Source organism: Nelumbo nucifera, chromosome 1, assembly GCF_055504915.1.
Source record: "Nelumbo nucifera cultivar China Antique chromosome 1, China Antique-T2T, whole genome shotgun sequence".
In the NCBI taxonomy this organism is placed as follows: Eukaryota; Viridiplantae; Streptophyta; class Magnoliopsida; order Proteales; family Nelumbonaceae; genus Nelumbo; species Nelumbo nucifera.
In genome coordinates this window covers 138,066,527-138,080,576 of record NC_142649.1, presented here as the reverse complement: position 1 = coordinate 138,080,576, position 14,050 = coordinate 138,066,527, and the positions used below count along the sequence as shown (strand labels likewise).

At 42.8% G+C, this 14,050-nt stretch overlaps 1 protein-coding gene across 2 annotated transcripts in view; it reads left to right on the top strand.

The window, feature by feature from the left end:
* Positions 1–616: 616 nt before the first annotated feature.
* Positions 617–14,050, top strand: part of LOC104612247 (lysine-specific demethylase JMJ27-like) — a 54,125-nt gene continuing 40,691 nt past the window's right edge. For both annotated transcript variants that reach the window (XM_010279603.3, XM_010279602.3), the window contains exons 1-2: positions 617–2,073; positions 2,166–2,308. In XM_010279603.3, the coding sequence (XP_010277905.1) occupies positions 997–2,073; positions 2,166–2,308 (1,220 nt within the window). In that variant the 5' untranslated portion in view covers positions 617–996. The remainder of the gene's footprint in view (positions 2,074–2,165; positions 2,309–14,050) is intronic.

Here is a 14,050-nt window from a genome sequence, read left to right as displayed (position 1 = left end):
GAGAGAGAACATCAGAAAGCATACAAGATTAATGGACAGTTGTTGATGTGCAAAAATCTCAAGAAATTAAAGGAGCTTGCCTGCCTGCCCCCAGATTATTAATATTTGGAATCCCACTGTAAACAGTCCAATTCTTACATATAACACCATTAATTCTCTGTGAATCATAATCATCCTTGCCCATACTGTGTATGTTTGTAGCCAACACAATTAATCCTGCTACATGACTACCACTTCCAGCATGATTGCATGAAGAACATGAGACAGACTTCATGATCAGAAATGTTAATAAACCATGCAAAGAGAAAGGAGAAAGGAGAAAAGAAATCATAACTAAAGGAAGCTCTGAAATCATTACTGAAAAATTAAAGCTAGCTCTATAGAAGTGGAGGATAGAAGCAGAACCACTACTGATCAACATTACTCATATAAGTAATTAATCTACTTACTGCCATGCATGGCTTGTTAGCTCCTGTATTGTATGGAGTAGGGAGTATGAAGTATGAGTATGGACGTGTGCAGAGCAGAGAGTCAGAGACCAAGAGAGCTGTATGTAGAGGGGTATTTATGGAATAAAGGGTACATTAATAATTGCATGGGAGAAGGGAGAAACACTTGGGGTGTAATTACTGAAATGAAATCTGCGGGAGTTTGGGCCTTTGGGTTTGGGGTTGTAATCAAATCCAATAATCCATCCGAGCGAGCCTAGTGAGGAGAGGAGACACGGGAGCAAATCTTGGATAGAAGGAAACGGATTCGCTGTTTCTCTCTCGAAATGGACTCTCTCGCTCTCCTAGAAACGCTGAAAGCACCCTACTCTTTATATCTCTACAAGGTCTCTCTTTTTTCAATAAATAAGCCAATAACCCCTTCTTTCCTGTCCTTTCCGCCTGAAAAAGAGCAGTCTTGTATTCCAGTTTTGCCGTTTCCTTGACAAACTACGCGGTTTCCCGAGCGGTTTATTGGCCGCTTGAAGCGGTTTTCCGGCGATATTCCATGGAGGAAGGGGACGAAGCTTTGCCCGACTACCTCCGCTGTACCAGAAGCGATGGTCGGCAATGGAGGTGTGTTAGGCGAGTCATGGACAACAAGAAGCTGTGTGAACGCCACTATCTCCAAGCCCGTCGTCGGCAGTTCAAGCGGCATTCTGTAAAGAAGGGCAAGGAATTGCCAGATTATCTCAGTTGCACTAGGAGCGAAGGTAAGAAGGAATCGAGGTGTGCCAGACGAGTCTTTGAGGACAAGAAATTGTGCGAACTTAAATGCTTCCAAGCCCGTCGTCGGAAGTTCATTAGGAAACGATCGATGAAGGAAGGCGAACAATTGCCAGACTATCTCCGTTGTACCAGGAGCGATGGTAAGGACTGGAGGTGTTTCAGACGAGTCATGGAGAACAAGAAATTGTGCGAGTTTCACTATCTTCAAGCCCGTCGTCGGCAGTTCATCAGGCAACAGTCGATGAAGGAAGACGAGGAATTACCAGATTATCTACGTTGTACAAGGAGCGATGGTAAGGAATGGAGGTGTGAGAGGCGAGTTATGGAGAACAAGAAATTCTGTGAGCTTCACTATCTCCAAGCCCGTCGTCGGCAGTTCAAGCAGAAGGTTCCAGACTCCTTGAAGCTCAAGAGGAAACCCTGGCGCAAGAGAAAAGGTGCAGTTTTTGTAACCAGAAAGAAAGAGTTCGATTTTGGGAATATTGAGCTCCGAAAGAAAAGGGCAGAGAAATTGGCGAAGCTGTTGACGAAAAAGCGGGCAGGTGGAGTGTCAGAGGCATTGAATAAAGGTTTCAAGAAGATTAAGTTGCAAAACGGTGACTTGCAGTTGGAATTGATAAGAATTTTCTTGCAGAGGCAAATGGAGAGAAAGAAGCGTAGTTTGGAAAACAATGGCGAGTGGGAGTTAATGAGGGACTTGCCTAATGGTGTAATGGCAATTTCCCCTGCACCAGTCAGGGATTTTGGCAATGCAGTGTTATCGTTTGAAGGGAAATTGGGGGTTGATTCTAGTTCTTTTATGCAAAGGTGCTTCCGGTCAAAGAACATTGAGCCACTTCCAATTGGGGCTTTGCAGGTTTATTTGATTAACTATTGTGTCACTCTTTCTTTATTGCAAAAGGTTTCGTTATTTGATTTCTCTTCATTTGCATTGATTTTATGCTTTAGATTGTTCCCTATGGGCGAAATGTGGTGAATTTGAGGAAAGGTGGGAAGGATTGTCATCGGTGCGGAAGAAGTAATGCTGGCAGCTATATTCAGTGCTCGAATTGCCGTAAAGAATCTTTTTGCATGGAGTGCATTAGGGAGTGGTAAATCTTCTTACCAACTCATGATATGGCCTCGTTAAGCATGGCATGACCCTTCTTTCAATTTGGACATAATGATTTTTAACTCCAAAGCATGTTTGATGTCAAGCTCTGGGTGCTTTTGAACTCCATCTCTCTCTTATCCAAAAGTAATGCACTTCTTTTCCTAATAATTAGAGACTAAACAAGCAGAGTGGTGAAGCAAAGTCTCCCTGTATATAAGCTCAGGTTGATGAACTATGGGCAACATGTAAAAACCAAATTAACCTAAGGTAAAGAAAGAAAAAAATTTGTGGAGTTAAGGTGCCTAATCAATTGTTACTTTTTAGTAACTTCTAAGATTTTTAGATCAAGATAATTTGAGTTTAGGTTAATTGATAAAAAAATCTAAATTGGTTTTGGTTAATTTCTTAATTTTCTTATTTTAGTTGCAACTAGTGCCTTGGAGGATATTTATATTCTGTTCATATTATGAGTGTTAGATATTCTAGAATTATGTTTTAAGTTTGTAGACACTGAGTTATCCTGTTGTTCTAAGGGAGTTCTTTGATTGGTTAAGTTCTATTTGACTTTTCATTCTTTATGCTTCTTACTTAATGGGGAGGGAGAGAGGAAGAGAGGCAGGAATGATTCTTCACACCATTCTATCAACCATTGTGAAATAAACAAGCAGTTTTGTCACCGAGACACAATGCCCGGGTGGCTTTGGCTTTGATTCTCTTCTTCTTACTTTTTTTTTGATAGGAAACAGTAATTTTCATTAGATAAAACCAGAAGAACAACTGCCACTTTCTAAAGTGAAAGGTGACCCCTGAGCAAAAAAATAACTTACAACACTGCCCAAAACAAAACCTCTTGATTCACCCCTTGCTTTGTTAGGTTGTTAGCTAAAGCATTTGCTGACCTCCTAGACCAATAAACTTGTGCACCTATCTCCCTTGTGAGGCTCAATAATTCCCTTACAGGTTGTCTAAGGGACCATGTTCCCAAACTATTTGATTGCAGCCAACCTATTACTAATTTTGAATCTCCCTCCACTTCTAACTATTGAAAGCTCAATTGCTTGGCCAATCTTAGTCCCTAGAGGAGAGCCAACACTTCAGCTCTAAGCGAGTCCACCAAACCTATTGGACCAGAATATATAGCTAGGATTTTTCCTTTCGCATCTCTAAACACACCCCCTATACTAGAAGGTCTAGGGTTCCCAAGAGAGCTGCCATTAAAGGTTCAATTTGACATTACACTGCAAAGGAGGGGACCAAACTGCTTGTATGGTAGGTGATGAAGTAGAAGACCTTGCTAAAATAACTTTTCCTACTTTTGGTGATTGAAAATTCTTACTTGGTTTTGCTAGCAATTGTTGGAGATATAACACCTGCAGATGGTGTGCCAAAAGCAGAGAAGAGTAGGCACGAGCAAGAAGCATTAGATGAAATGTGTGAAGTACTCGTGTCCCTCTTGTCTTTGATTTTCAAAACATTGCTCAAAACATGCAAGCTGAAGGCCATTGTCTGAGCTGGTGAGAGGGTGAGAGGGTGAAGCAAAGAGAGGGTTGCTGAGAGGGTGAGAGGGTGAGGAACTGAGATGGGAGAATTTGTGGAGGTAGGCCGATGGAAAAAAGCTTTGAAGATTGAATCTAAGGAGCTCCTATTTGAGGAACTGAGATTAAATGGTCAGCTGAGCTTGAAAATCAGGGAAGCAAAGAGAGGGATGGTGCTGTTAGAAGGGGTGGGGGTAATTGAAGGGCTCAAGGAGTTTGTGGAAGGTGCAAGTAACAAAGGCAAGCAAAATAGTTGGAAAGAGCTTCTCTCAGAAACTGGAAGAAGGTTTGTTGTAGAGTGTAAGAGAAACCTTAAAGGTTATTTTATCTCCTTGACAGAATTTTTTGGCAAGGGTAGAAAGCAGATGATCTGCTTTCCAGAAGGAAGGAAGAGTCAGGGCTGGAAGGCAGTTCATGGCGCCTTATGTGAACTGCTGAAACGCCTGAGTGTTAAAAGAGAAGCAATAGTAAAAAGGAAGATAAGCAGTTCTAGTAGTATGGTGAACAATATTAAGCAAGAGACTCTTTTAGTGATAGCTGAGGCAGGTAAATACAGAATGGGAGTAAACATACAGAGAGGTGATTGGGAAAGTAAACTGATAGTTAAAGCTTCAGCTCCCATTCTTGACTGGAGGAAAGTTGCAGATCTGTTAACAGCAAGTTTAAAATTGAAGAGCACATTTATTTTAACACCTTTTGAGAAGGACAAGGCTTTGCTGGATCTGCTTGAGAACAGAGTAGAAGTTGAGGCTTTAAATATCCAAGCTAAACTTGGAAATTTCACAGTATCAAGATGGTGTCCGGGATCAAACTCCAAAGATTTCTTTGTTGAAGATGGAGTGTTGGTGTGTCTTTTAGGTCTTCCCTTTCACTTGTGGAAGCAAGAAACTGCTGAAGCCATTGCTTTGATGTGTGGAGGATCACTAGGAGGTGCCTTTTGGGGAGACCTTCGTTCAGCTTCCATTTTATTGAATGGAGTAAAACCTGAGGAGATTCCTCGGAAGATAGAGGTGCTAGTCGAAGGGCATTACTACTCAGTGTGGCTGGCTTCATCCACTGAATCGATGCTCTGGAAAGAGGCTCATAGGGAGGGAGATGAGAAGGTTGAAGAAGAAGAGCTGCGTGGCAAGAAAGGGTTGGAGGATTCAAACAAGAAAAGCACTTTCACTAAAATGGAAAAACATTTGCTGGAGAAACAAAAGGGTAGCAGGCAGGGGTGGGATTTTCGCGTGTGGAAGCAGTGAACAGTCTGGAGGGTGGCAGGTCCTTTGCACAGGTTGTAACCGGCGCCAAGACTTTTTTGAACAAGGAAAAGGGGTTGATCCAAGGAAGAACCGAACATAGACCTGTTAAAACCAAACCGGGGCCGGGGTTGGACGTGCGTGACCTTCTTAAAAGTCACGTGAGCTCGCGGGTGTTTAAGAATGGGCCAAAGCAAAAGCCCATGTGGGCTGCTAATGGTATTTTTAAAGGCCCAAACAGGTCAGCAGGCCCGACCCAGCTTGTTAAAAAGGCGCGTGAGCCTTTAATGAAACACGTGATTGGGGTTTCGACTATGATAGATATCGGTTATGGTCTATCATTGTCCCCAGCCGCGAGCCAAAAGGGGGAATGCGCGCAGCGCCAAAAACCAGAAAAGAAGAGGGTGTTACAGTGGGTCTCCCGACGAAGTTTGAAGGAGCTTAGCCCCGTGCGAGGCTTCTCAGAGAGGCCGAAGCCAAGTTTCACTAGGGGAAGAACTGAAGAGAAGAAAGAGAAGTTTGAAAGATGGGTGCAGTGCGGTGAAGGCGATGATGAATCGGAGGACCTTTCTGTTGATGGCTCTAGCGTGGGCAGTGTAAATGATGAAGGCAGTTGTGCTGGAGGTGATATGGAAGGGTGGAATATTGCAAGATTATTCCAGGGTGAAGACTGCAATCGGCTTATCTCACTCCCAAGACCACAGAGTGCGCAAGGTTTATCAGAAGGGGAAAACCGGGAGAACCGGAAGCAGAGCAGGAATACGCCATCTAGGGGTGACCCAGGGGTAGAGTGGAAAGATCATCAGGTTAACCAAAGGACAGAAGTACTTCCCAACCAACTCAGGAAGATAATTGTTTACCAACCTCTGGAACAAGAGAAGGAGGCCGAGAGCAGTCCTTTTCTAGCTTGTCCATTAGTCCCAAGTAACCATGTGATTTCGGTTTGTGCTACTAATGTGTCTCCTATGTCTTTGGTTCCAGATTCCGTTCCTGTACCATGTCTTGTAGCCCATGAATATGCAGCCGAGCTAGTAGGCAGGCTCTCTGAGGAGGGGGAGAGGGGAAGGAAGGATTGTGGGAAGGTGCGGGAAGAAAGGTATAGGAGTGGAAAAGTGTGGGAAATCATTGAAAGAGTGTTTAAGGATGTGGAAGGGAAGCTGATTTGGAGGAGGGAAGGGGAGGAAGGAAGAGAGGAGGGGTTAGTGGAGAGGAGGGAAAGGAATGAGGGTAGAGATGGAGAGGTTTACGGGGAGAAAGCAGGGAAGGAGGGAGGTAACATTAAGGGGAGGAAGGTTGGAGAGGGAAGAATTGAGGTGGGACTAGAGGAGAGGAAGGAAAGGCAGGTGGACATTGATGAAGGGGATTTGTAGGAAGGGTAGGGGTGGTGGAATTGGGGAGAGAAGATACGATAGCAGAATTTGTAGGGAAGTTGGGCTGTAGGCTGGAAGATTTGAACGAGTTGAAAGAAAGTTTACAGAAGAGAGCAAGGGGTTTGTAAAAAAGAAGCGGAATGAAGATTCTTAGTTGGAATGTGAGGGGAATTGGGAGTGCGAAGAAGAGAGCAACAATTAAAGAGGTAATAAGGCGGTATGACCCAGACATTGTGCTGATGCAAGAGTCTAAGAGAATGGAGTTTAATGATAAATGGGCAAGGAGTGTATGGAAAGCCAAGGGGATTAGCTGGGTGGCGGCTCCACCGTGGGGTGCTTCCGGGGGGATTGTAACAATGTGGAAGAGGGATGTGGTTGAAGGTTTGGAGGAGTTGATCGGAAAGTACTCGGTTTCCATGAAGTTTAAGCAGCAAGAGGATGATTATATGTGGGTGCTCACAAATGTTTACGGACCAAATGACTACAAAGAGAGAAAGGAGCTATGGGAGGAACTGGCTGATGTTAGAGGGTTGTGGGATGGACCTTGGTGCATGGGTGGGGATTTTAACGTGATTAGATTCTCGGAAGAGTCCAACAAGGTTAACCAGAGGGCGACAAAAAGCATGAGGAAGCTTAATAGTTTTGTGGATGCCTTTGAGCTTAAAGAGATTCCCCTAGCACATAAGGCATTTACATGGTCAAATCTCCAATCTGGACCCATTTGCTCTAAGTTTGATAGATTCTTGTTCTCTTTGGATTGGGAAAAACATTGGGGAACCTTGGATGCTAGAGCTCTCCCAAGGGTGACCTCGGATCACTGGCCCATAGTGTTATGTAAGGAGGAAAGAAGGTGTGGAGGTCCTACCCCCTTTAGATTTGAAAATATGTGGTTACTTCATCCAGGGTTTCCTAACAAAGTGAGGGAGTGGTGGCATGAGTGTATCCCGTTGGTGGAGTGGGAGGGGTTGAGATTCCATAAGAAACTACAATTCTTGAAAGCAAGAATCAAGGAGTGGAATTTGATGGAGTTCGGGAGGACAAAAGAAAGAAAGGGAGACTTGATGAAGAAGATTGAAAGACTTGACTTTAAAGAGGAAAGGGGAGAATTTGGAGAGGAAGACAATGACCTCAGGAGAGAATTGAGAAGACAGTTAGAGGACTGCCTGCACAAGGAGGAAATTAGCTGGAGGCAAAAACCTCGGTGTAAATGGGTGCAAGAGGGAGATAGAAACACTAGGTATTTCCACTCTCTAGCAGATGGCAGGAGAAGGAAGAACTTTATCTCCAAATTGGTAGTAGATGGAGTTGAGTTAGTACAACAAGAGGAGATTGCCAGGGCCTGTGTGGAGCACTTCAAATCTATTCTAAGAAGGCCTGTGAGTAGAAGGGTGTGGGTAGAAGGTTTGGATTGGCTAGATGTAGGGGTGGAGAACAGGAGAAGGATGGAAAGAAGCTTTAATATAGAAGAGATCAAGGAGGCTGTGTTTTCTATGGATAGAACAAAAGCTCCAGGGCCGGATGGGTTTACAATGGCTTTTTATCAGGATTGTTGGGATATCTTGAAAGATGATCTCTTGCGGGTGTTTGAGGAGTTTTTCAGGAGAGGAATTGTCAATCCGGGTGTGAACTCTACATTTATAGCCTTAATTCCAAAAAAGAAAGATGCATCCCACCCGAAGGATTTTAGGCCAATAAGCTTGGTTAATAGCTTGTATAAGATCATTGCAAAAGTGTTGTCTTTGAGGCTGAAGAAGGTACTGCCAGATACCATTGCACACTATCAAGGAGCTTTTGTGAGTGGAAGACAAATTACAGACCAGATTTTAATTGTTAATGAGAGTGTGGAGAACTTTAAGAGGGATAAGAAGAAGGGAGTGGTCTGTAAGCTGGACTTGGAAAAGGCTTATGACTTGGTGGACTAGGAGTTCTTGAGGAAAGTTTTAACTAATTTCGGTTTTGGGGCTAGATGGTGTAAGTGGATCATGGGCTGTGTTCGGAATTGTCATTATTCAGTGCTAGTGAATGGGACAGTGGTAGATTTCTTTCTAGCCAGTAGGGGTATAAGACAAGGAGACCCCCTTTCTCCTTTCTTGTTCATTTTAATTGCGGAGGTTTTGGGGAAACTGATTCACAGAGCTGATTCTAGGGGGCTCATTAGAGGCTGGAGGGTTGGGAGGGTGGAAACCCCCCTCACTCACTTACAGTTTGCTGATGATACGATTCTGTTTTGTGAAGGTGGTAATGTGAGGTTTATCAGGAACTTAAAGTCAGTGATACAACTATTTGAGCAAATGTCCAATTTGAAGGTTAACCTTAGGAAAAGCTGTGTAGTGGGGGTGAATTTGGAGGAGGGAGAGATCAGGGAGAGTGGTGAAGTGCTGGGGTATGAAGTTTTGGGGTGGCCTCTGAACTACTTAGGATTACCATTAGGTGATAATCCCAAGAGAGAGAGTTTCTGGAACCCGGTGATGGAAAGGTTTGAAAAAAGATTGGTATCCTGGAAAAAGAACTACCTCTCTCTTGGTGGGAGAATTACACTAATTAAGGCCACACTTGCTAACTTACCCATCTTTTTCATGTCGGTTTTTAAAATCCCAGTGAAGATTGCTAACAGATTAGAGAAGATAATGAGAGATTTCCTGTGGGAGCCGGGAGAAGAGAAGAGGGATCATAGAGTTAGCTGGGAGATAGTGTGTAGGAGTAAGTCGTGTGGTGGTTTGGGGCTTGGGAGTATTAGGAGAAGGAATATGACTCTGCTGGGGAAGTGGTTGTGGAGGTTTCCTATGGAGAAGGAGAAGCTATGGGCTAGAATAGTGGCAAGTATTCATGGGCTGGAGAACAATTGATGGGACGCTGGAATCAGAGCTAGGATCACAAGCAATTCTCCTTGGAAAGCCATTCATGACCTGCTACCAGTTTTCATTCCTAATATCAGGTATGACTTGAATTTCGGTAACTCCATAAAGATTTGGGAACAAACCTGGGTGGGGAGCGCCTCTTTAAAGGATCAGTTTCCGTCTTTGTATGCTCTTTCTGATTTGAAAAATGAGCCGATCTCGTCTTTCACCACCCCATCCTCTTCCACTTCTGGGATTGGGTTGAACTTGGGTCTAAGAAGGGATTTGAGGGACTCAGACTTCGACTGTATTTCGAGATTTCTTGCACTTCTTGATAACGTTGTCTTAGACCCCACTAGGGCGGATTCTAGAATTTGGACACCTACCCCCAATGGCATTTTCTCTTGTGCTTCGTTCTTCAAAGTCTTAAGTCAGTCCACCAGTCTTACCTTGTCCCCTTTCCCTATTGGTGAGGTTTGGTGCAGAGCTGTACCTCCTAGGGTTGGTAGTTTTTGTTGGGAAGCCTATCTGGAAAGAATCAACATTGGTGATCTACTCCAAAAGAAGAGACCCAATACTTGCTTGTCACCTTAGTTGTGTGTTCTGTGTAAAGCAGATGGGGAGACTGGTTTTCACCTAATGGTGTCTTGCCACTTCGCGAGATCATTGTGGGATTGGGCTTTCTCCTTATTTGGATGCAACTGGAATCCCCCATCAGACATGCAGGGCCTTTTCTCACCTTCCTTTTTCAGGTGGCGGTTAAAAAGGGGAAGGACAATGTGGAGAGGACTAAGGGCTGCAGTATGTTGGACACTGTGGGAAGAAAGAAATTCTAGGATATTCTTAGAAACTCAGAGAGGAACAGTAGATCTGAGGGCTATCATACATTTTAGGGCGGTATAGTGGCTGAAATCTTTGGAAATATTCACAGATTACACTATGGATGACATGTTGAGGAAGTGGGGTGAAATTGCAAATTGCACGCAAACCAAGTCAGTAATGAGTGTGGCTTGGACCCCCCCACCTAGTGGATTCTTGAAATTAAACTTTGATGGATGCAGTAGGGGAAACCCGGGACAATCGGGGATCGGGGGTGTTTTTAGAGATGAAAATGGGGTCATCTCTGCTATGTTCTCAGGCCCAATTGGAGTGGGCGACTCCCTTAGAGCTGAGATATGTGCAGTTATGGAAGGAGCCCGGAAAGCTAAGGAACTGAACATCAAGAAACTTATAATTGAAGGGGATTCAGAGGTGGTGATAGGGTGGCTGACTAAAGATCAAAATGATTTATGGAAGTATAATAATGAGAAGAGGAAATTCAAATGGCTGGTGTGGGAGATGGAAGTTAAGACATGTTGGATTAAAAGATCAGCTAATTCCCTAGCTGACGGTTTAGCAAAACAAGGGGCAGAAAGGGATTATTTGTTTTGGGCTAAGTTGTAACGTTAGTGTCTTTGTATCTTTGTATTTTCTTTTTTCATTTCTTGAAGTTCTTTGTGACTCTTGGAAGATAAGTGAGTTTGTCTTCCACTTGTAAATTTTCTACTGATGAATTAATGAAAAGTGTTATTGATCAAAAAAAAAAAAAGACCTTGCTAAAATACTTTAGCTGCTGTACAAGGGGTGCAATTTGCAAACCAGTTGGGGGTACAACACCTAACAATCGAGGGGGATTCCAAAGTGGTGGTGGGTTGGTTGAAAAATCCTAAAGAGGCTATGTGGCGTTACAAGAATGAAATGAAGAAATCTAGTTGGTTGACAAGGAATATGTTGGTCACTGTACAGTGGGTGGGGAGATCAGAAAATACTTTGTTAGATGTGTTATCCAAGCAAGGGGTAAATAGGGAAGATTTTTTTTGGGCTCAGTTGTGATTCTTGCTTTTCTTTCCTAGTTTACTTGTAAGATTCAAGGAGGGGCTGCAGCTCGCGCCTCTCCCTGGGGTGTTGTATGAACTCACTCTAAATCTGCTTCTGAATTAATAAATTTATTATCATTCATAAAAAAAAAGACCTTGCTAAAATACTCCAGCCTCTAGTCAAATCATCTACAGAGACATCCTTGAACAAGTCGAGAGTTTTCAGCCAATGTATTGCCTTGATGGTGATCCCTTCAATAATTTCAGGAGTTTTCAGCCAATGTATTGCCTTGATGGTGATCCCTTTAATAACTTCAGGAGCTGATTTTTCTTTCCCTTGGAAAAATCCTATTGTTTCTCTCTTCCCACATTGTCCACAAGATAGCTGCCCTCGTTGTTCTCCACATCACCCTTCCTCTCTCCTTTGGTTGTCGGAAAAAGCTAGGGTCAAATAATTCCGCTACACTTGTGAGGGGAGTCCACCTACAATCAAAGATAGGGGAGAACCAATCCCAAATTAGAGCAATAAAAGGACAAGAAATTAATAGGTGATTCACTATCTCACCATTCCTCAAGCAAAGGCTATACACATGAGGGGACAAGCACCAATTTGGCCTCTTTTTTTGAAGCACTTCCAAGGTATTGATTTTTTGGAGAACCACTTCCCAACAAAAATCCCTTACTTTTGGGGGTACGAGAGCGCTCCATACTTCTTTAACAGGAAAGGAGGTAACTGGGTTAAAAGGAAGGACCATAGCATTGAAAAATGAAGAACAAGAAAAACTACCGTAGAAGTTTTAGTCCAAATTCTACTGTCAGGAGAAGAGTGGTCTAGAAAAATTAAGCTTAGAAGAGAAAAAAGATCATCTGTCAAACCCACTTCTGAGTCCCTCAAACCTCTCATTAGTCCAAGATCCCAATCCCCAGAAACATGAAAAATGAGATAAATTGAAACTTTTCAAAGAAAGGGAATATAGGTTCGAGAATCTATCCTTAAGGGGAGATTCCCCAATCCATAAGTCCTCCCAAAAAAGAATCTTATTACCTATGCAAGCATCATACCTGATGAAAGGAGAGAAAAGACAGGCAAGATACGAACAATATCTTTTCACGGGGAAAAGCACGAAGCCCTTGGGTCGAGTCCAGCGTCCCATCCATTTGCTGCAATTCCATGAATACTTCTTATCACCTTATGCCATAAAAACTCTTGCTCCTTAGGAAACCTCCATAACCATTTGCCTAACAAAGTTGTGTTTCTTATTCTAATATTTCCAATCCCTAAGCCTCCTTTGCCTTTCTTTCTAGACACCACTTCCCATTTTACCCTATGATCCTTTATAGTATCTCCAGGTTCCCACAAAAAATCTCTCATTATTTTTTCAACTTGGTTTGCAATCTTAACAGGCAATTTGAAGGTAGACAAAAAATACACTGGCAAATTTGCTAGTGTTGACTTAATTAGAGTGATTCTACCCCCCTAAAGAGATGTAGTTCCTTTTCCAACTTGCTAGTCTCTTTGAGAATCTTTCCAAAACTGGGTACCAAAAGCTATTTGACCTCGGGTTTCCTCTCAAAGGTAAGCCTAAATACTTAAGAGGTCTATCACTTACCTCACAACCTAGAGATCTAGCCAAAGATGCCACCTCTGGTTCTTGCCTATTAATTCCAGCTACACAACTTTTATTCCAATTTACTCTCAAGTTGGAGACCTTTTCAAAATTCTCTACCAAGACCTTTAAATTTTCCAACTCCTCTAGATCTCTTTCACAAAAGAATCAAATCATTAGCAAATTGAAGGTGGGTTACAACTATTTCCTCCCTCCCTACTCTCCACCCTCTAAGCAAATTTCTAGCATCGGCTCTAGTAATCTGGACACTCAACACATCAACTATCGGGGTGAAAAGGAAAGGGGAAAGAGGGTCCCCTTGTCTTAAACCTCTCTTTGCCGAGAAGAAATCCTTGGCTGCCCCATTAACTAGAATGGAGTAGTGGCATGAAGAGATACAACCCTTAACCCACATGCACCACCTCTTTCCAAATCCTCTAATTCTTAATACTTCTAGTAAAAAACCCTAATCCACCAAATCATAGGCCTTCTCCAAGTCTAGTTTGCAAATGAGGCCATTTTCTCCTTGTTTTTTTCTGTAACCCACACATTCATTGGCAATAAGGATCTGATTAATAATTTGCCTTCTTGACACAAATGCCCCTTCGTTCGGAGAAATCAAGGATGGTAGTACCTTTTTTATTCTTTTTGCCACGACCTTTGAGATTACCTTATACATACTACCGATTAGGCTTATGGGCCTAAAATCCTTTGGGTGGTTTGCATTTACCTTTTAGGAATATGAGCTATGAAAGTAGCATTGGCACTTGAATTTATCTTACACCTCTCTCAAAGAATTCCAAGAAGACCTCCATTAAATCACCACCTATAATATCCCAACAATCTTGGTAAAAGGCCATCGTGAAACCATCTGGGCCTGGGGCTTTAGATGTTTCCATTAAAAAAATAGCATCTTTTAATTCATAAAAAAAGCATCTTTTACTTCTTGGACCTCAAAATTCTTTTCTAGCTGATCCATCAAAACTCTATTCCTTGGAAGCCAATCAAGGTCAGGAATTTCTTCTTCTTCTTCTTCTTCTTCTTCTCCTTCTCTCTCTCTCTCTCTCTCTCTCTCTCTCTCTCTTCTTGGGCTGTCATAAATGGATTTGAAATGATCCACAAAAGCTCTTGCTATGTCCTCTTCACTTGTAATCACTTCCCCATTCCATTCCAGCCTCCCCACAAAATTCTTCCCCTTCCTTCCATTTGCTAAGGTATGAAAAAATTTGGTATTCCCGTCTCCCTCCTTGAGCCACTTACACCTAGATTTTTGTCTCCAACTTATCTCCTCTTT